Below are 22,326 nucleotides of genomic sequence, written 5' to 3' on the forward strand. Positions count from 1 at the left end.
GAGCCCTTTCGTCAGTCTTCCACAAATCGCAGTAGGCTATTTCTCACTTCCTGCTCTCTCTCTTGCCTCTCCTTTTTCCCATGGTGTGTATAGTCTTCCATTGCATCAGTGTGCTCCCATGGGCATGCACACATAAATAAACTTCTGTTTGCTGTGCTTTTGTGAATCTGTCTTTCATGACCCCAATGTACAAGCCTCCAGCCAATGAATCCAAGATCAATAAAGGGACAGAGAAAAGCTTTTCCTCCCCTACACTTTATTTTCACCCACTGAAATGTTAGCCGCATGAGAACAACAATTTTTTGTGTATCTTTTGCTCACCAACGTATCCCCAGTGCCAAAAACAGAGAGCTTGGCATAATATTTGACACTGGGATATTTCAGTGAGTGAATCCGGAAGGACTGTGTTATGAACTGAATGTCTGTGTCCCCCCAAAATCCACAGGCTGAAACTCTAACCACCAAGGTAACGCTAGAAGAAGGTGGGGACTTTGGGAGGTGATTAACTCATGGGGCCAGAGCCCTCATGACTGGGATTCTGGCCCTTATGAAAGAGCCTCCAGAGAGCTCCCTCACCCCTTCCTCCATGTGAGGAGGACACAGCAAGAAGGTGCTCTCTATGAACCAGGAAGCTGCCCCCACCAGACACTAAATCTGCCGGCACCTCAATCTTGGACTTCCAGCCCCCAGAGCAGTGAAAAATCAATGTTGTTACTAAGCCACCCAGTGTATGGTATTTGTTACGGCAGCCCAAACAGATTAAGACGGACTGGTTTGTGCACACACCATCTCACATGTGCAAGTGTATCTGTAAGGTGCAGTATTTTGTTGTTTTTGTTTTTGTTTTGTTTTGTTTTTTTGAGACAGAGTCTTGCTCTGTCACCCAGGCTGGAGTGCAGGGGCGCAATCTTGGCTCACTGAAAGCTCTGCCTCCCAGGTTCACGCCATTCTCCTGCCTCAGCCTCCCAAGCAGCTGGGACCACAGGCGTCTGCCGCCATGCCCGGCTAATTTTTTGTATTTTCAGTAGAGACGGGGTTTCACCGTGCTAGCCCGGATGGTCTCGATCTCCTGACCTTGTGATCCGCCTGCCTCGGCCTCCCAAAGTGCTGAGATTACATGCGTGAGCCACCACGCCTGGCCTTTTTTGTTTTTGTTTTTTTTGAGATGCAGTCTCACTCTGTTGCCCAGGCTGGAGTGCAGTGGTGGGATCTCGGCTCACTCACTACAACCTCCCCCTCCTGGTTTCAAGTGATTCTCCCGCCTCAGCCTCCCAAGTAGCTGGGACTACAGGTGCACACCACCTCACCCAGCCAATATTTGTATTTTATTTTATTTTATTTTTTAGTAGAGACAGGGTTTCACCATGTTGGCCAGGATGGTCTCAATCTCTTGCCCTCGTGATCCTCCCACCTTGGCCTCCCAAACTGCTGAAATTACAGGCATGAGCCACCACACCCGGCCTCAGGTTGCAGTTTTAGAAGTAGAACCACTGGATTCCATGGCAGTGCACACATGACTGGTAGATATTGTGAAAAGGCCTTTCAGAGAGGCTCCCCCTGCTTATGTTCCCTTCAGCAGTGAATGAAAGTAAAGCAAAATGACGATGTCATTGCCAACATCCTCCCTTGCCCTGCAAATTTCTTTTCTTTTCTTTTCTTTTTTGAGACAGGGTCTTGCTCTGTCACCTTGGCTGGAGTGCAGTGGCATGATCTCCACTCATTGCAACCTCTGCCTTCTGGGTTCAAGCAATTCTCCTGCCTCAGCCTCCCGAGTAGCTGGAATTACAGGCACCCACCACCATGCCTGGCTAATTTTTGTATTTGTAATAGAGGCAGGGTTTCACCATGTTGGCCAGGCTGGTCTGGAACTCCTGGCCTGAAGTGATCCACCTGCCTTGGCCTCCCAAAGTGTTGGGATTACAGGCGTGAGCCACCGCACCCAGCCAGTTCTGCAAATTTCTTTTTTTTTTTTTTTTTGAGACGGTGTCTTGCTCTGTCGCCCAGGCTGGAGTGCAGTGGCGCAATCTCGGCTCACCGCAAGCTCCACCTCCCGGGTTCACGCCATTCTCCTGCCTCAGCCTCTCCCAGTAGCTGGGACTACAGGCGCCCGCCACCACGCCCGGCTAACTTTTTGTATTTTTAGTAGAGATGGGGTTTCACTGTGTTAGCCAGGATGGTCTCGATCTCCTGACCTTGTGATCCGCCCGCCTCGGCCTCCCAAAGTGCTGGGATTACAAGCGTGAGCGGCAGCTCACTGGCTGGAACGTGGTCAGCAATGGTCATGGAATAAGTAGAGGTAGAAAATGTGTGACTGTGTTAGGCTCCTCCATGCAGCGCCACCCACTGGACGGGAGGAGCACTAGCAAGAGTCAGCCACCCAGGAGCACATCACCTTTGTCCTGGGACCAAGCCCAGCTACTCTGGGCCCAAGGGAGGACTGAGTCAATTAAACAGATTTATCCAGAGGTGTGGTTGTCACATAAGTTATAAGAGGGAGAAGTGTTAAATAAGAAGCTATTGGCCAGGTACAGTGGCTCACACCTGTAATCCCAGCACTTTGGGAGGCTGTGGGTGGATCACTTGAGGTCAGGAGTTTGAGACCAGCCTGGCCAACATAGTGAAACCCCGTCTATACTAAAAATACAAAAGAATTAGCCAGGTGTGGTGGCAGGTGCCTGTAATCCCAGCTACTCGGGAGGCTGAGGCCAGAGAATCACTTGAACCCGGGAAGTGGAGGTTGCAGTGAGATCACATCACTGCACTCCAGCCTGGGAAAGAGAGTGAGACTCCATCTCTAAGTAAATAAATAAATAAATAAACTACTATTGGAAGCTGGGGCAGGGGGGACAAAAATACACCCCCCTATGATCCTTTTTTTAAATTTCTTTTTAATGTTTCTTTTAGATACAGGGGTACATGTGCAGGTTTGTTATATAGGCAAATGTGTTATGGGGGTGGGTTTGTTGTACAGGTTATCTCATCACCCAGGTATTAATCCCAGTACCCATTTAGTTATTTTTCCTAATCTTCTCCCTCCTCGCACCCTCCAGGCTCTAGCAGACTCCAGTGTGTGGTGTTCCCTCTATGTGTCCATGTGTTCTCATCATTTAGCTACCACTTATAAATGAGAACTTGTGGTGTTTGGTTTCCTGTTCCTGTGTTAGTTTGCTAAGGAATAATGGTCTCCGGCTCCGTCTATGTTCCTGCAAAGGTCATGATCTCATTCTTTTTTATGGCTGCATAGTATTCCATGGTGTTTATGTACCACATTTTTTTATCTGGTCTATCACTGATGGGCATTTAGGTTGATTACATGTCTTTGCTATTGTGAATAGTGCTGCAATGAACATACTCAGGCATGTGTCTTTATAATAGAATGATTTATATTCCTTTGGATATATATCCAGTAATGGGATTGCTGAGTTGAATGGTAGTTCTCTTTTTAGGTCTTTGAGGAGTTGCCCCACCATCATCCATAGTAGTTGAACTAATTTACACTCCCACACACAATGTATAAGTGTTCCTTTTTCTCTGCGACTTCACCAGCATCTGTTATTGCTTGACTTTTTAATAATCACCATTCTGACTGGTGTGAGATGATATCTCATTGTGGTTTTGATTTGCATTTCTCTAATACATGATCTATGTTTTAAGAATAAAAACTTTGTTGAATTTGAGATCACTTTTAATCTAATGGAGCCTTCTAACCAACCACATATTTTCTAGATTTTAGCTTCACTGAATTATTTTACCTGCTTCTAATTTTTCTTTTTGCTAAACCTTTTGTGAAGGCTTTGATATTTTGCTTGCCTCTTCCCCAAAAGGAGGCATAGAGAATAAAAACTACAAACAATCCATTAGTCTAATGGACTAATCCCAAACATTCAATGCATCTTCAGTTTTTCCACAAGGCAGAGAATCTTCGAGGAAAGGAGGTAAAGGGAGTGCCCGGCACGCAGAATACCTGCCAAGTAAGCATTACATGAATCTGTCTTCTTGGGTGGTGTTTTCATCTTCTTGTTTTATTGTTTTATGTCTCCACAGGTCTCGTGTTTCTCTCTTCCTATCGGTTGTCTTTATCGTGGACACTGAGGTGTTCTCTGCCTTGACTAAAGATGAGTGATGTGAATCCACCCTCTGACGCCCCCATTCCCTTTTCATCCTCCTCCACTCACAGTTCTCATACTCCACCCTGGACATTCTCTTGCTACCCTGGCTCCCCATGTGAAAATGGGGTCATGCTGTACATGAGAAATGTGAGCAATGAGGACCTACAATGGTTCAAGCAGTTCTTACTGAATGAGCTCATTGCTGGCACCATGCCCATCACCTGGGACCAGGTCGAGACAGCCAGTTGGGCAGAGGTGGTTCATCTCTTGATAGAGCGTTTTCCTGGACGACGAGCTTGGGATGTGACTTCGAACATCTTTGCCATTATGAAGTGTGATAAAATATGTGTTCTAGTACGCAGAGAGATAAATGGTGAGTGTTGATCTGGTGGATAAAGTGGAGGTGGGCTTGGCTGCTGGGCAGCTAAATTACTCTAGTCGCCACCCCCATCACTTATTGGCCATCTGAGCAAGAATGCAAATAGTGGAGGAAGATAATGGATCTAACCCAAAGGCAAAGACTGTCATACGGGCATTTTTTAAATTTTATTTTTTGAGATGGGGTTTCGCTCTTCTTGCCCAGGCTGAAGTGCAATGGCACAATCTTGGCTCACTGCAACCTCCGCCTCCCAGGTACAGGAGATTCTCCTGCCTCAGCCTCCTGAGTAGCTGGGATTACAGGCACCTGCCACCACACCGGCTAATTTTTTTGTATTTTTTAGTAGAGACGGGGTTTCACCATGTTGGCCAGGCTGGTCTCGAACTCCTGACCTCAGGTAATCTGCCTGCCTTGGCCCCACAAAGCGCTGGGATTGCAGGTGTGAGCCACCGCGCCCAGCCCATATGGGCCTATTTTTTAAAAACTTAACTGAATACTGCTTATATGAGGTGAACGTTAAATGAAGACATAGAGAAGTAGAAAGTAAAATAGTGGAAAAGCAAATGCTATGGGAACAGTAAGCAGAAGAAAGCTGGTATAGCTATGGTGATGTCAGGAGTGCTATATTTAAAGCAAGAAGGTTAAAGACTTTAAAAAGCCATTTCGCAGCAACAAAGGGTGAATCCCACAGGAGGATATTGTAATCCAAAACCTCATCTTCAATATGTATAAAGCAGAGCTGGACTACGGTCGTCCCCTTATCCAAGGTTTTGCTTTCTGAAGTTCGGGTCGATCATGGCCAAAAATAGATGAGTACAGTACAGTGAGATATCCTGAGACAGAGAGAGACCACATTTACATACTGTTTATGATAGTATAGTATTATAATTGTTCTATTTCATTATTATTGTTAATCTCTTACTGTACCTAATTTATAATTTAAACTTTTATCATAGATCAGTATGTATTTTTTTTCTATTTTGAGATGGAGTCTTCATTCTGTCACCCAGGCTGGAGTGCAGTGGTGTGATCTCAGCTCACTGCAACCTCCACCTCTCAGGTTCAAGCAATTCTCTTGCCTCAGCCTCCCTAGTAGCTGGGATTACAGGTGCGCACCACCACGCCCGGCTAATTTTTGTATTTTTAGTAGAGACGGGGTTTCACCATGTTGGTCGGGCTGGTTTCAAGCTCCTGACCTTAGGTGATTTGCCTGCCTCCGCCTCCCAAAGTGCTGGAATTACAGGTGTGAGCCACCACGCCCGGCCTAGATATGTAGTTTAAAAAAATCAGTATCTACATGGTTCAGTACTATCCACAGTTTCATATATCCACCGGAGATCTTGGAACATAGACCCTGCAGAGAAGGGGGAACTACTGTATTAAAGGAAAAATACACCAATCCAGAAACGTGATAGGAGCTGTGAACCCGCCTGTCCCAATAGCTGATGTTACAAGTAGTCAGTCTCATCAGTAAGAATGGAGAAGACATCAGCTCCACAATTTTAAACATAAACAACAGGAGAGTGGGTGCCCTATGTCTCCTTAGCCACTGGCACCCCAGCAGCTGGCTCAGCACCTAGCATGTCATAGGTGCTCAAATATCAGGTGGCTAGAGAGTGATTGATTGTGAAAAGGGACTTTCTTTTGATAAGGCAGCCCGGGAAGTCCTCTTTGAGGAAACGATGCTAAGGTTGAGACCTAACACAGGGGGAATTAGCTCATCGTGTGAAAAGGAGAGAGAATCAATGGACAAGAAAGTCAGAGGGGATGGAAACCCCGTGACCCAGTGGTAGCGAAAATCTTAGTGTTAAACAGAAAATGTTACTATTTACTAAAACCTGATGAAAAATACACAGAGAGCCCGGGCACGGTGGCTCACGCCTGTAATCCCAGCACTTTGGGAGGCAGAGGTGGGCAGATCACCTAAGGTCAGGAGTTCGAGACCAGCCTGGCCAACATGGTGAAACCCGGTCTCTACTAAAGTACAAAAAAAAAAAAATTAGCTGGGCGTGGTGGTGGGCGCCTATAATTCCAGCTATTCGGGAGGCTAAGGCAAGAGAATTGCTTGAACCCAGGAGGCGGAGGTTGGAGAGGGCTAAGATCACGCCACTGCACTCCAGCCTGGGTGACAAAAGCAAAACTCCATCTCAAGAAACACACACACAGATACACACATATACAGTTGATCCTCATTATTCATGGATTCTGTATTCGTGAATATGCCTACTCATTAAAATGTATTCGTAACCCCCAAATCAATACCTACAGCACTTTCAAGATCATTCCCAGACAGCAACGCAGCAAAAACATCGAGTTGACTTCCCAGCCGAGGTCAAACAAGGCGATGCTCTGCCTTCTGGCTTTAGCTCTCACCCTGTAAGCCGGTGTCATTTCCATGTCTATTTAGTGCCACACTTTTGTGCTTTGAGTTGATGGTTTTGCTGTTTAAAATAGTACCCAGGCCGGGCACGATGGCTCATGCCTATAATCCCAGCACTTTGGGAGGCTGAGGTGGGAGGATCATGAGGTCAGGAGTTCAAGACCAGCCTGGCTAACATGGTGAAACCCTGTCTCTACTAAAAATACAAAAATTAGCCGGGCATGGTGGTGCATGCCTGTAGTCCCAGCTACTCAGGAGGCTGAGGCAGAAGAATCGCTTGAACCCAGGAGGCAGAGGTTGCAGTGAGCTGAGATCACACCACTGCACTCCAGCCTGGGCGACAGAGTGAGACTTCGTCTCAAAAAAAATAAGAATAAAAATAAAAGTAAAAATGGTACTCAAAACTAGTGCTGATGTGCCTTTCCATGTTCCTCAGGGCAAGAAGGCCGTGCTGTGCCTTTGGGAGAAAATACACGCGTTAGCTGAGCTTCCTTCAGGCAGGATTTATCAGTGTGGTTGACCATGAGTTCATTGTTAATTAATCAATAATATACACTAAATAAGGTGTCTTTAAACAAAAACACATGTAAAACAAGTTTTTATATTGATCAGTCAATGAAAATGTAACCAGAGACTAGCAGGAAGCGAACTCTGCGTTTTCCTGTGAGCAATGGTTCAGTATTAGTGAATTCCGTGTTCACAAGAATTTCATAGACGAGAACTACCACACGTAACAAGAATCAATGACTCTATGTGTATGTGTGCATAGAGATATACACGTGTATGTACACATATGTGCACACATACATAGATATTAAGCTAGAAGTTCCTTGATATCCATGGGGGATTGGTCCCAGGCTGTCCCTCAAGGGTACTGAACAAATTCATGGGTGCTCAACCCCTTCACGTAAGATGGCATAGTATTTGCATAGAACCTATACCCATCCTCTGCAGACTTAAAATCACTCTAAATTACTTATAATACCCAACACAATGTAAATGCTCTGTAAATAGTTGTTATCCTGTATTGGGTTTTTTTATTTTTTTGAGACAAGGTCTTAACTCTATTGCCCAGGTTGGAGTGGAGTGGTACGACCATGGCTCCCTTCAGCCTCTGCCTCCTGAGCTCAAGCGATCCTCCTGCCTCAGCCTCCTGAGTGGCTAGGACTACAGGCATGCCACCACGCCTGGCTAATTATTTTTTTTTTTTTTAGTAGAGTTGAGATCTTGCTATGTTGCCCAAGCTGGTCTTGAACTCCTTGGCTCAAGCGATCCTCCTGCCTCAGCCTCCCAAAGTGCTGGGATTACAGGCGTGAGCCACAGTGCCCAGCCTTGTATTGGTTTTTTAATTGTATTATTTTATTGTTGTATTTTTATCAGGTTTTAATTTATTTTCCATCCTCAGTTGGTTGATTCCACAGATGTAGATCCCGTGGATCTGAAAGGCCGACTGGACACACAGATACACCCCTACGTAGATATTGAACTGTGTATGGATTTTACATACACATATGTGTGTGTGAGTATGTGTGTATTTGTATTTCTCCCTCAGTGTCTGGCGGGGCTATCCATTTATAACATGTTATTGATCACCTTACTCAGTGCATCGTAGAACAACACCTTTTCTCATTGCCTGAAATTGCTGTGATAGAGATAGATCTAGGTGATTTCCTTCTCCCTGAACAGAGGTGATGAGAGGGTGAGACTCAAGCCATGTGGTTGCTTCTGTCCTAAAAAGGCCATTGGCCCCATGCTGTTTCCCTGCTACCAAGATCTTATCATTCCCATGGAACAGCCTCCTTTTTTCTGTTCCAGCCATTCTGCCTACCTTGGAACCAGAGGACTTGAACGCGGGAGAAACACAGGTGAATCTGGAGGAAGGAGAATCTGGTATGTGCCTGTATCATGCAGACCCTGGTGAGCAAATGGGCTATGGACTAGGATGAACTGCTCAGTTGCTAGGGCAAGGCAGGTTGTAAGTTACCACGCCCAGTGCTTCTTCTACAATCAGAACCAACATGGCGAAACCCCGTCTCTACTAAAAACACAGAAACTAGCCAGGCGTGGTGGCAGGTGCCTGTAATCCCAGCTACTTGGGAGGCTGAGTGAGAAGAATCACTTGAACCCGGGAGGCGGAGGGTTGCGGTGAGGTGAGATCGCGCCACTGCACTCTTGGGTGGCAGATTGAGACTCCATCTCAAAAATAAAAAATAAAAAAAAACAGACACAAACCATTAGCTCAGGGGTCCCCAACCCCTGGGCCATGGACCGGTACCAGTCTGTGGCCTGTTGGGAACCGGGCCACACAGCGGGAGGTGAGTGGCAGGCGAGCGACCAAAGCTTCATCTGTATTTACAGCTGCTCCCCGTTGCCCACACTGCCTCCTGAGCTCTGCCTCCTGTCAGATCGGCAGTGGCATCAGATTCTCATAGGAGCGCAAACCCTCTCGTGAACTGTGCATGTGAGGGATCTAGGCTGTGCACTCCTGATAATCTAATGCCTGATCTGTCACCATCTCCCGTCACCCCTGGATGGGACCATCGAGTTGCAGGAAAACAAGCTCAGGGCTCCCAGTGACTACATTATACTGAGTTGTATAATTATTTCATTACATATTATAATGTAATAATAATGGAAATAAAGCACGCAATAAACGTAATGCACTTGAATTATTCCAAAACCATCCCCTGCCACCTGGTCCATGGAAAACGTGTCTTCCACTTGGGAACCACTTCAATAGAGTGTATCTCTCTTTCTTTCTTTCTCTTTTTTTGTTTTTTTTTTTTTGAGATGGAGTCTCGCTCTGTCACCCAGGCTGGAGTGCAGTGGCACGATCTCAGCTCACTGCAACCTTCTTCCTCACGGGTTCAAGTGATTCTCCTGCCTTAGCCTCCTGAGTAGCTGGGATTACAGGCACATGCCACCATGCCCAGCTAACTTTCGTATTTTTAGTAGAGATGGGGTTTCACCATGTTAGCCAGGCTGGTCTCAAACTCCTAACCTTGTGATCTGCCCGCCTCGGCCTCCCAAAGTGCTGGGATTACAGGTGCGAGCCGCCGCACCCGGCCCTCCCAAGTATTTCTGATTTGAATGCAGATAACACGGCTAACACTACAGCAGCTGTCTTCTGTCTGTGAGGCAAGAAATGCAAAGAAAGGGCTGAGAGAATCATGATGCTGCTGGACCTGAAACTATGGCGCCACTGAACCTAATTTCAACAGCTTTACGCCCGCCATACTTCTCATGTAGGAAACAGTCCTGGTTTTGTTTAAGCCACTTCAAGTTGAGTTTTCTGTTCATTGCTGCTTCCTCATTGACGCAGCAGTATCAGGAAAGGATGCAAGGGCATCATGGGGCCTCAAGTAGACATCGAGACTGGTTTTCTTATTGCTCTGTTAGTTCTCACGATTCACTCTGATGTCATACCCTTTATTTCTCCCGTCTCACAAATCTAGATAAAATATGGCAGTACAAATTGAATGTGATGGAAAAGTATTTCCCCCTACGGGACACAATGACTTGGCCTGGAAACCAGAGGGACTTCTTCTACCAAGATGTACACAGGCACGAGGAGTACTTCCCATGCCTGCTTCTGCCCAAAAGACCCCAGGGTAGACAGCCCAAGACCGTGGTCATACAGGGAGCTCCGGGGATTGGAAAAACAATCCTGGCCAAAAAGGTGATGTATGAGTGGGCCAGAAACAAGTTCTACGCCCACAAGCCCTGGTGTGCTTTCTACTTCCATTGCCAAGAGGTGAACCAGACAACAGACCAGAGCTTCTCCGAGCTGATTGAGCACAAGTGGCCTGGATGTCAGGACCTCGTGTCAAAGATTATGTCCAAACCCGACCAACTTCTGCTGCTCTTGGATGGCTTTGAGGAGCTCACATCTACCCTCATCGACAGACTGGAGGACCTGAGTGAAGACTGGAGGCAGAAATTGCCTGGGTCTGTCCTACTGAGCAGTTTGCTGAGCAAAACGATGCTTCCAGAGGCCACGCTACTGATCATGATAAGATTTACCTCTTGGCAGACATGCAAGCCTTTGCTGAAATGTCCCTCTCTCGTAACCCTTCCGGGATTTAATACGATGGAAAAAATCAAGTATTTCCAGATGTATTTTGGACACACAGAGGAGGGAGACCAAGTGTTGAGTTTTGCCATGGAAAACACCATTCTCTTCTCCATGTGCCGGGTCCCTGTGGTTTGCTGGATGGTCTGCTCTGGCCTGAAACAGCAAATGGAGAGAGGAAACAACCTCACACAGGCATGTCCAAATGCCACCTCTGTGTTCGTCCGGTATATTTCTAGCTTGTTTCCCACCAGAGCTGAGAACTTTTCCAGAAAGATCCACCAAGCGCAACTGGAAGGTCTGTGTCACTTGGCCGCAGACAGCATGTGGCACAGGAAATGGGTGTTAGGTAAAGAAGATCTTGAGGAAGCCAAGTTGGATCAGACGGGAGTCACCGCCTTCCTTGACATGAGTATTCTTCGAAGAATTGCAGGTGAGGAAGACCACTACGCCTTTACCCTCGTGATTTTTCAGGAATTTTTTGCGGCCTTGTTTTATGTTCTCTGTTTCCCACAAAGACTCAAAAATTTTCATGTGTTGAACCACGTGAATATCCAGCGCCTGATAGCGAGTCCCAGAGGAAGCAAAAGCTATCTCTCTCACGTGGGAGTTTTCTTATTCGGTTTTCTGAACGAGGCCTGCGCTTCGGCGGTGGAGCAGTCATTCCGATGCAAGGTGTCTTTCGGCAATAAGAGGAAACTGCTGAAAGTCATACCTCTGTTGCATAGATGTGACCCACCTTCTCCGTGCGGTGGGGTCCCGCAGTTATTCTACTGTCTGCACGAAATCCGGGAGGAAGTCTTTGTAAGCCAAGCCCTAAATGATTATCATAAAGTTGTCTTGAGAATTGGCAACAACAAAGAAGTTCGAGTGTCTGCTTTTTGCCTGAAGCGCTGTCGATATTTGCAGGAGGTGGAACTGACCGTCACCCTGAACTTCACGAACGTGTGGAAGCTCAGCTCCAGCTCCCATCCTGGCTCTGAGTAAGTGCTTCCGTCTCTCCTTGGGTAGCCCGTCCTACCCAGGGGCCTTGACTATAGTTTCCCGGGTGTTTAGGGGGTCAATCTGCAAACCTTTCTGATCTCTTCCCTAGCCTAGTTTGCACAGTACTTCTGTTGTTTTGTTTTGTTTTGTTTTTTGAGACAGAGTCTCACTGTGTTGCCCAGGCTGGAGTGCAGTGGTACAATCTCAGCTCACTGCAGCCTCCGCCTTCTGGGTTCAAGCGATTCTCCTGCCTCAGCCTCCCGAGTAGCTAGGATTACAGACACGTGCCACTGCACCTGGGTAATTTTAGCATTTTTAGTAGAGACGGGGTTTCACCATGTTGGCCAGGCTGGTCTCGAACTCCTGAGCTCAGGTGATCCACCTGCCTCGGCCTCCCAAATTGCTGGGATTACAGGCATGAGCCATCGCACCCGGCCAGTACAAACATGTGTCTAGGGTGATACACATTTGTTTTACAAACTGTCCCAGTTTGTTTAGGATTAAGGAGATTTCTCCGACCCAGGACTTTGTTTTACTGCCAGGACTGAAGGTGTTCCTCCGATATAGGACTTTCCGTGCTAAACTGGGAGAATTCAGGGCAAAACGAGATACCTTGTTCACCCTCCCTCCCTCTGTGCTGCATGCCCATGAAGATGGGACCTTGCTTCATCTATCACTCCTACTTCTGTTTTTGAGACAGGGTCTCTTTCTGTCACTCCGGAGGGCAGTGGTACGATCGTGGCTCACTGCAACCTCAACCTCCTGGGCTCAAACGATTCTCCCACCTCAGCCTCCCAGGTATCTGGAATTGCAGGCATGCACCACCATGCCTGGATAATTTTTAATTTTTTTGGAGAGACGAGGTTTCCCTGTGTTACCCAGGATAATCTCCAACTCCCGGCCTCAAGCAATCTTCCCACCTTGGCCTCCCAAAGCACTGGAATTACAGGCATGAGGCACTGTGCCCAGCCTCACTCCTACTTTTGTGTATCAGAAGCTTTTGGTCTCAAGGAAAGTGCTGACTAATGGAACTTAACGTGATGATGGAGACATCCTGAATCTGTCTTATCCAATAAGGGAACCACCAGCCACAGGCAACCACTGAGCTCTTGGAATGTGTCTGGTGTGACCAAGCAAATGAACGTTTACATTTTATTTAACTTTAGTGAATTTAAATGTAGATAGCTACATGCAGCTAGCAGCTACCATATCAGACAGCACACCTCTAGAGGGTCTTTCTTTCCATGTAAAAATATATTTTCCACCTTGGATTAAAAGAAACAGGCTGGGTGCCGTGGCTCATGCCTGTAATCCCAGCACTTTGGGAGGCCGAGGCAGGTGGATCACTTGAGGCCAGGAGTTCCAGACCAGGCTGGCCAACATGGCAAAACCCTGTTTCTACTAAAAATACAAAAATTAGCCAGGCATGGTGGTGGGCACCTGTAATCCCAGCTACTTGGGAGGCTGAGGCAGGAGAATCGCTTGAACCCAGGAGGCGGAGGCTGCAGTTAGCCAAGATAGCGCCACTATCTCAAAAAAGAAAAAAAAAAAAAAAATATATATATATATCATAAGGTTGTTAAATGTGTTAAAATCTACAACACACTGAATAAATCCAGTCCTTCATTTAGTGCTCAGCAGATACAAACTGTTAGCACTCATGTAATTCCTCATCCCCTCCACTTGACCAAAACTCTTCCGGAAGATCTTTATTTTGGCAAATGTAATGGATTTCTTTTTCTTAAGAAGTGTCCAAAAGCACTGACTACTCATTTCTTCATATTGGTTGATATTTATTTGGCATTTGCCATATAGCAGACACAATGTCAAGCACTTGCTTTATGTGAATTATTTCTCCCTTCAACTCCATGATGCACTGGAGGTCAGGTGTGTGAAGCACCTTGTCCAAGGTCACACATCTGGTCGAAGCTAAGATGAGCTAAAATTTGACCCCAGTGGCTGTGATGAGAAGAGAGAGGCGATTTAGACTGATGCCTGGCACGAGAGGGGACATCGTCCTTCTGCTGCACAGTGGAAGTGCCTTCTTGTTCCTTAACTGCTCTGCATAAAGTAGCCACAATCTCTTCCAGATTCCTGTCTTTCCATGAAAGACTGCATAAGTCTTCAGCATATGGATTTGTAGCGCTAATGTTCATCCTAGACATATACTGGTCTAGTGTGTGGATAGATAAGTAAAAGTTGGTCTCTCCTTATGTGATGAGACATTTAAATTTTAAGTAATTTAAGTTCTGTTCCGTTCTTCAGCACGACAGGCAGTGTGCAGGGCTCCTCAGCCATGGCTGAGTTTCTCCAGGGCAGAGGTAAGCAAGCTACAGCCAGGAGGCCAAACCCAGCTTTCTGCTTGTTTAGGTAAATACAGTTTGATGGGAGCCCGGCCATGCTTGTGACGTATTGTCTGTGACTGTTACCACACTGCCGCAGCAGGACTGAGTCATTGCCAGGAAATTCACGGCCAGCAAAGCTGAATATATTTGCTACCTGGTCAATTACAGGAAAAGTTTGCCAACCCGTGCTCTAGTGTATATTTTTATCTATTGTCTTATTATTTTTTGTAGAGATGGGGGTCTCACTTTGTTACCCAGCCTGGTCTTGATCTCCTGAGCTCAAGCGATCCTCTCGCCTCTGCCCGCCAAAGTGCTGGGATTACAGGCGTGAACCACCGCATCCAGCCAGGGCCTATTTTTTGTTTTTTGTTTGTTTGTTTGTTTGTTTTGAGATGGAGTCTTGCTCTATCACCCAGGCTGGAGTGCAGTGGTGAGGTCTCGGCTCACTGCAACCTCCACCTCCCAGGTTCACACCATTCTCCTGCCTCAGCCTCCCGAGTAGCTGGGACTACAGGTGCCCGCCAACACGCCCAGCTAATTTTTTGTATTTTTAATGGAGATGGGGTTTCACTATGTTAGCCAGGATGGTCTCGATCTCGTGACCTCGTGATCTGCTTGCCTCGGCCTCCCAAAGTGCTGGGATTACAGGTGTGAGCCACTGCGCCCAGCCAGGGTGTATTTTTTGTTTTTTGTATGTATGTTTGTTTGTTTGTTTGTTTTGAGACAGTCTTGCTCTGTTGCCTAGGCTGGAGTGCATTGGCGCAATCTCGGCTCACTGCAAGCTCCGCCTCCTGGGTTCACGCCATTCTCCTGCCTCAGCCTCCTGAGTAACTGGGACTACAGGCGCCCGCCACCACGCCCGGCTAATTTTTTGTATTTTTTAGTAGAGATGGGGTTTCACCCTGTTAGAGTGGTCTCGATCTCCTGACCTCGTGATTCGCCCTGCTCGGCCTCCCAAAGTGCTGGGATTATAGGCGTGAGCCACCGTACCCGGCCAGGGTGTATTTTTTTTTTAAAGGAATTGCTGCATCATGAGATATACGCACATCACATCTCTAACTTTATCAGCATGGATATCACTTCATATTTCTTGGGTATGTCCCTGAACCAAACTGAGGGTCAGGCTGCTTATTCTCACAGCCCAATAACGAGACGCAGATGAACTGGGAAAGAAGAGAGTTTATTTCTGTAACTGGGTGCACAGGGAGAAGGCCAAGAAATATCACCAGACCAACTAAAAATTACAAAGTTTCCAGAGCTTATATGCCTTCTAAGCTATATGTCTACGTGCAAGTGTGCATTCCTCTAAAGACATAAGTGATTAACTTCTTTTAATCTATAACTAAGGTCTGAGTCCTGAAGACCTCCCTCCAGAGCCTTAGTAAATTTACTTAAATAGATGGGTCCAGGTGCTGGGGTGATTACCCTTATCTTGTCTCCTGCTAAGTCATGGAGGCTTGGGGAGTTCCTTCAGACCCCAATAAAACTTGTTTGTGGAGGTCTGGGGAGTTTCTTCAGACCCCCGATAAAAACTTGTTTAATCCTGAATGGGTCCTGTTGAGAATTCCTTCATTATCTTGTCATACCTCAAGAACCAGGAAAGGCCTGGGCAAAACTCTTGATGGGCTTTTGTTATATTCCAGCCTTTGTGTGAGGGCACTGGCTCTGTCAGCTTTTAATATTTAACTTACCCACTCAGTCAGTGCTGAAACAGTTGTGACGGAGGCCCTGCCTGTTCAGCTGCTGGCGAGACCTGGCCTGCCACAGGTAGGATGAATTCTGTTCACTCAGATATTGAATGGCTACATCAGACCGTGTTTTTTCATGTCTATTCCCAACTTATGTGGGCAATTCCAACACACTCCACAAAATCACATTCAAGGGGCCCTCCAGTCCCTGAAGACCTTTTATTGGGGAGGGGAAGAAACACCAGAGCTTGATGTTCAACTTGGTGGTAACTGTTGGTCACCCGACTAAGACCTCAAGAATCTAACCACAATGAATCACGATGTCTTTCTGTGATGCTGCGTAAAGACCTGACATCCGTGGAAATCTTAAGACACGACATATTCCTTTCATGTTGTTTAGTCCATTGATCACTTTTATATGGGTTCCTGCAGGGAGTTGATATCATTCCTACTTATTTGCATTTCTATGTATTTGACAGATGTGAAAATGGATGAATCTATTTCATGGGATTTAAATTTTATGCAAAAATTACACGCTAGTGTAAATATTCTAAAAATTGCTTTTTCATCTCATGTGTCTTGGCAATGTCCATACATGCCATTTTCAATGAAGTATTCTTTGAAAAATAGGTGTGCTAGAGATGATTAAACTATTTCCCCCTTGACATACTTTAGGGTTGCTTTCAATTATTTCTTTTTTTGTTTGGTTTTTGAGACAGAGTCTTGCACTGTCACCCGGGCTGAAGTGCAGTGGCACAATCTTGGCTCACTGCAACCTCCGCCTCCCAGGTTCAAGCGATTCTCTTTGCCTCAGCCTCCCAAGTAGCTGGGATTACAGGTGCCCACCACCACACCTGTATAATTTTTTTGTATTTTTAGTAGAGATGGGGTTTCACTATGTTGGCCAGGCTGGTCTTGAACTCCTGGCCTGGTGATCCACCTGCCTTGGCCTCCCAGAGTGCTGGGATTACAACGTGAGCCACCGTGCCTGGTCACTTTCAACTATTTCTTTAATGCAACCAACAACAATCTTCACATGTGTATCTTGGTCAGCCAACCTGAAAGGATTGTATGGGGAAGAACGAAAGAGATAGTCAGCAGGTCCTTCTATGGCTAAACTACATGCCAATCTAGCTCTGGATTTTTCTTTCTTGTACTCACTGTGTCAAAAAGATTAATTTTTCCTTTATTCTGATCCTATTCTTTTAAAATAAGAATTATATATACACAGGGTAAGAATGTAGGTACAGAATATAATTCAATCTCTGCTCCTCACATAAATCTCATGTAATTAAAAAAGCATTTCCTGGCTAGGCACAGTGATTCACGCCTGTAACGCTAGCATTTTGGGAGGCCAAGGCAGGAGGATCGCTTGAGCCCAGGAATTCAAGACCAGCCTGGGTAACATGGAGAATCCCTGTTTCTACAAAAAATACAAAAATGAGTCAGGTGTGGTGGCGTGTGCCTGTAACCCCAGCTCCTTAGGAAGCTGAAGTGGATTGCCTGAGCCTGGGCGTTAGAGGCTGCAGCGAGCTGTGTTCAGACCACTATACTCCAGCCTGGGTGGCAGAGTGATACCTTGTCTCAAATATAAATAAATAAAAAATAAAAGCAACTTCCTTTTTTCCAAGTCGTGGGAAAATACAAGGCTCTTATTTGCGACCACGAGTCTTCCTGGAATGAAATGAGAAACCTCGTGATGGTTTTTCTGAGTGCTTTATTTTAATGAGGATATCTTAGCGTCACTAGGGGCCTATGGCTCTAACCAGGGTAGGGAGCACCAGCCTAGGGTTTCCTAGTAGATTTTCTCCAGTTTAACGAAGAGGTGTTTTCTCTCTTCTCCCTTCCATGTAGAGCGCCAGAGAGCAATGGGCTCCATCGCTGGTGGCAAGACTTATGCTCTGTGTTTGCAACGAATGATAAGCTGGAAGTCCTGACTATGACCAACAGTGTTTTGGGGCCTCCTTTTTTGAAGGCTCTTGCTGCCGCACTGAGGCACCCTCAGTGCAAACTGCAAAAGCTACTGTGAGTATAACACAAATCCCACCGGAAGGAACTTTATGGAGATGGTCTGTTTCCCATCTACTTTCTTCATTCCCTCTCCACTCACACTAGACTTCCGGAAGGCACCCATGTCCAGCCTTGGACGGAGGCACAGGGGGAGCGAGTCATGGGGTGCGTGGTGAGGGAAACCCCACACGGGAGCCAGGCTGACGGCTCGACCTGTCTCTAGTTACTATTAGCTTGGTGTAAATGCCATTGCAGTTTTTGCCACTAGTGACACTTCCACCAACTTAACAGCTCTGTGTCCTTAAGTGAACGGTGTGCACAGTGGCTCATGGAATTCCTGACATCTCCCTGGTGCACTTCAACGCGCCCATCCATAAAACGATCAACCCGGTGCTGTGGCTCACGTCTGCTCACTTCAGCTCAGGTATTCGAGACTAGTCCCAGCTACTTGGGAGGCTGAGGTGGGAGGATCACCCGAGCCCAGGAGGCAGAGGTTGCAGTGATGGTGAGCCATGATCTGGCCACTGCACTCCAGCCTGGGCGACAGAGTGAGGCCCTCTCTCAAAACAAACAAATAAAATTAAATGATCATCACGACGGAGAGATGAAATGCAGTCCCGCACGTGAAGCCTGCAGGACCGTACCCAAAGCGGAATCAGTACTGTGTAACCCAGGGTGTGGTGGTCACTCTCTGGAGGGACACCGCCTTACAGAAGCCATGTGTGACCTGAGCACTGAGTATGGCTCACCGCTGCATTCCTTTGAAGTATTAATATGTACTATTATCCCCCGCTTTTTTTTAAACGGAGTCTCATTCTGTTGTCCAGGCTGGAGTGCAGTGGCTGGATCTCTGCTCACTGCAATCTCCCCCTCCAGGGTTCAAGCAATTCTCCTGCCTCAGCCTCCCGAGCAGCCAGGACTACAGGAATGCACCACCATGCCCGGCTAATTTTTGTATTTTTAGTAGAGATGGGGTTTCACCATGTTGGTCAGGCTGGTTTCGAACTCCTGACCTCAAGTGATCTGCCCTCCTCGGCCTCCCAAGGTGCTGGGATTACAGATGTGAGCCACCATGCCCAGCTCCCATTTTTTAGCAAAGTGAGAGCTGGAGAGGTTAAGTGATTTATCTAAGATCCTGCGGCTGACAAGCCTTAGGTAAATCACTCCACCACAGACAGCCTGAAGCTCACCTTCACCAACACTCTGTGCTTCTCTAACACACCACTGTTAGCAGGTGCCTGCGTGGGGTAAGCCTCACCAAAGAGGGCACATTTGAACTGGGTTGGGAAGGATGAGATTTACATGGAGGAGGAGAAACACTACTTCATTTTTTTTCCAAGTAGGGTCTTGCTCCCTTCCCCAGGCTGGAGTACAGTGGCGTGATCATGGCCCACTGCAACCTTGACCTCTTGACCTCAGCCTCTCGAGTAGCTGGGGCCACAGGCATATCCCACCATTGCCCGGCTAATTTTTTTTAATTTTTTGTAGAGATAGGGTCTCCCTAGGTTGCCCTGGCTGGTTTCGAACTGCTGATGTTAAGTGATCCACCTGTCTCAGCCTCCCAAAGTGCTGGATTATAGGTGTGAGCCACTGCACGCAGCCACTATTTTTTATAATGTAAGAGTGAGCGTGTATGCATTGCCCACCATCTGCTAGGCTATCTTAGGTTCTTTGCACATGAATGCTCTTAAAAGTCATCCCAAGCAGTAGGTGTCCCTATTTCACAGATGAAGAAACTGAGGCATGAGGTTACATCGTTACTAAGCAGTAAAATCTGGCTCTAGAATCAGTTCTCTTAGCCACCACTCCACGCGCCATCTCTCCAGAGTTTTTAAGATCCAAAAACCCGATAATTCACCGTGTGAACCACTGGCCCCTTCCTTGAAATAAGCCACCAGGCATCACATGGCCCCTGGCCATTATCAGATATATTTTCTCTCCTGTTATTGTAATAGTTATCATTCACTCCTGCTTACTGAGTGCCTACTACGTGACAAGCAATGGGCTGAGAATTTCATGGGATTAATTCTCACAGCCATTCTAAGGAGAAAATGTCATTTGCTCTCCCCCGTAGACCTGAAACTAAACTTTAGAGAGGTTACGTGACTTGTGAAAGATGATGCGACTAGGGATACTGAGCTGAGCTGAGAACTCAGTTCTGAATTCCATGTTGCACGGAAGGGTCCCCCCTTATGGACTCACTGAATGTAGAAGAAATAGCCGGTCGGGTGCGGTGGCTCACACCTGTAATCCCAGCACTTTGGGAAGCCAAGGTGGGCAGATTGCCTGAGCTCAGGAGTTCGTGACCAGCCTGGGCAACACAGTGAAACCCCATCTCTACTAAAAATATAAAAATTAGCTGGGTGTGGTGGCGCGCATCTGTAATCCCAGCTACTTGGGAGGCTGAGGCAGGAGAATTGCTTGAACCTGGGAGGCGGAGGTTGCAGTGAGCCAAGATTGTGCCACTGCACTCCAGCCTGGGTAAGAAAGCAAGACTCTGTCTCAAAAAAAAAAAAAAAAAAAGAACTAGTTAGCCACCTCCACTGTGGTGATGGCATCACGAATATATGCATAGTCCAAAGTCATCAAATTGTATATGTTAAATATATGCAGGTTTTTAATATCAAATCAATTATACCTCAAGAAAACTGTTTTTAAACAACTAATTAGAAAGAAAGAGATGCAGCAGCAAACATAAGCTTTAGAGGTGCAGGGCAAATCTGTGTCCCTGGTTTTAGAAAAGGAGCATGATGGCCAGGAGTGGTGGCTCATGACTGTAGTCCCAACACTTTGGGAGGCTGAGCCAGTAGGACCACTTGAGGCCAGGAGTGGAAGAGCAGCCTGGACAACATAGTGAGACCCCGTATCTACAAAAATTTTTCAAAAAAGAAAGTAGATCAGAAAGTTGAGCTTTGTAGGCCAGGCGCGGTGGCTCATGCCTGTAATCCCAGCACTTTGGGAGGCCAAGGCAGGCAGATGACTTGAGGCCAGGAGTTCAAGACCAGCCTGGCCTACATAATAAAACCCTGTCTCTACTAAAAATACAAAAATTAGCCAGGCGTGGTAGCGGGTGCCTGTAGTCCCAGCTACTTGGGAGGCTGAGGCAGGAGAATCACTTGGGAAGGAGAGATTGCAGTGAGCTGAGATCGCACCACTGCACTCCAGCCTGGGCAACAGAGTGAGACTCCGTCTCACAATAAAAAAAAAAAAAAAAGCTGAACTTTGTTATTAAAATAAAGAAATATAAATAAAAATTTTAAAACCAAAAGCATGATTTTAGGAGAGTGTGGGAAAACCAGTCCTCCGAATCCTTCAGGAATTGGATGACGTTCCCTTTGCTTTAGGAAAGCCTTCACAGACCTCAGCCCAATCGAATTCCGATCCTGTGAGTCATTGGAAGTTTTTAAAATTTTTTTATTATACTTTAAGTTCTGGGGTACATGTGCAGAACGTGCAGGTTTATTACACAGGTATACACGTGCCATGGTGGTTTGCTGCACCCATCAACTCATCATCTACGTTAGGTATTTCTCCTAATTCTCTCCCTCCCCTAGCCCCCCACCCCCCGAGAGGCCCCAGTATGTGATGTTCCCCTCCCTGTGTCCATGTGTTCTCATTGTTGAACTCCCACTTATGAGTGAGAACATGCGGCGTTTGGTTTTCTGTTCTTGTGTTAGTTTGCTGAGAATGATGGTTCCAACCCAAATGCCCATCAGTGATAGACCGGATAAAGAAAATGTAGCCATTCATTTTGACTTACAGTTTTCCCGGGATAGGACCTGAATAATCACAGGTTTGTGTCACTCTTTAATGTCTGCGTCCTGAATTCAGTTGTAAACCCCCTGAGGGTGGGACTGCACCTGTCCCACGCGCAGCTGTAGCCTCGTTTGTGAGGCCACAGAATTCTACGACTGTGGACGGGACCCTATTCCAAGGAGACGCTCTTCCCTCTCCAGCTTAAGGCGTGTGAATAGCACCATGTTGAACCAGGACTTAATCGGTGTTCTGACGGGGAACCAGCATCTGAGATACTTGGAAATACAACATGTGGAAGTGGAGTTCAAGGCCGTGAAGCTTCTATGCAGGGCGCTGAGATCCCCCCGGTGCCGTCTGCAGTGTCTCAGGTGAGATTTGAGACGGGGGTAAGAGCAGGAACCCCGGGGTACCCGGATGGTCTTTTCAAGGGCGGTGATGAGAGGCTCAGCTTCCCTCCGTCCTTTCCTTTGATCTACTGTTGGCTTTGTTCAACTAAAACAATAAAAATAAAAAGTACAATTTGACTATGCTCTAGATCCGTCTGATACCAGGAAACCTGAGCCCCAGCTCCTACTGGATTGCAAAAGCTGGATATTTTCTAAC

General features: G+C 46.7%; 1 protein-coding gene across 1 annotated transcript in view; it reads left to right on the top strand.

Annotated features, from left to right (window-relative positions):
* The first annotated feature begins 4,115 nt into the window (after positions 1 to 4,115).
* The window catches only part of NLRP8 (NLR family pyrin domain containing 8), a 39,121-nt gene continuing 20,910 nt past the window's right edge, over positions 4,116 to 22,326 (top strand). The window contains 5 exon segments of the mRNA XM_032171631.1: positions 4,116 to 4,482; positions 8,684 to 8,758; positions 10,324 to 11,923; positions 17,812 to 17,982; positions 21,924 to 22,091. Of these exon segments, the coding sequence (XP_032027522.1) occupies positions 4,116 to 4,482; positions 8,684 to 8,758; positions 10,324 to 11,923; positions 17,812 to 17,982; positions 21,924 to 22,091 (2,381 nt within the window).

Source organism: Hylobates moloch, unplaced genomic scaffold, assembly GCF_009828535.3.
Source record: "Hylobates moloch isolate HMO894 unplaced genomic scaffold, HMol_V3 SCAFFOLD_12, whole genome shotgun sequence".
Taxonomy (NCBI): Eukaryota; Metazoa; Chordata; class Mammalia; order Primates; family Hylobatidae; genus Hylobates; species Hylobates moloch.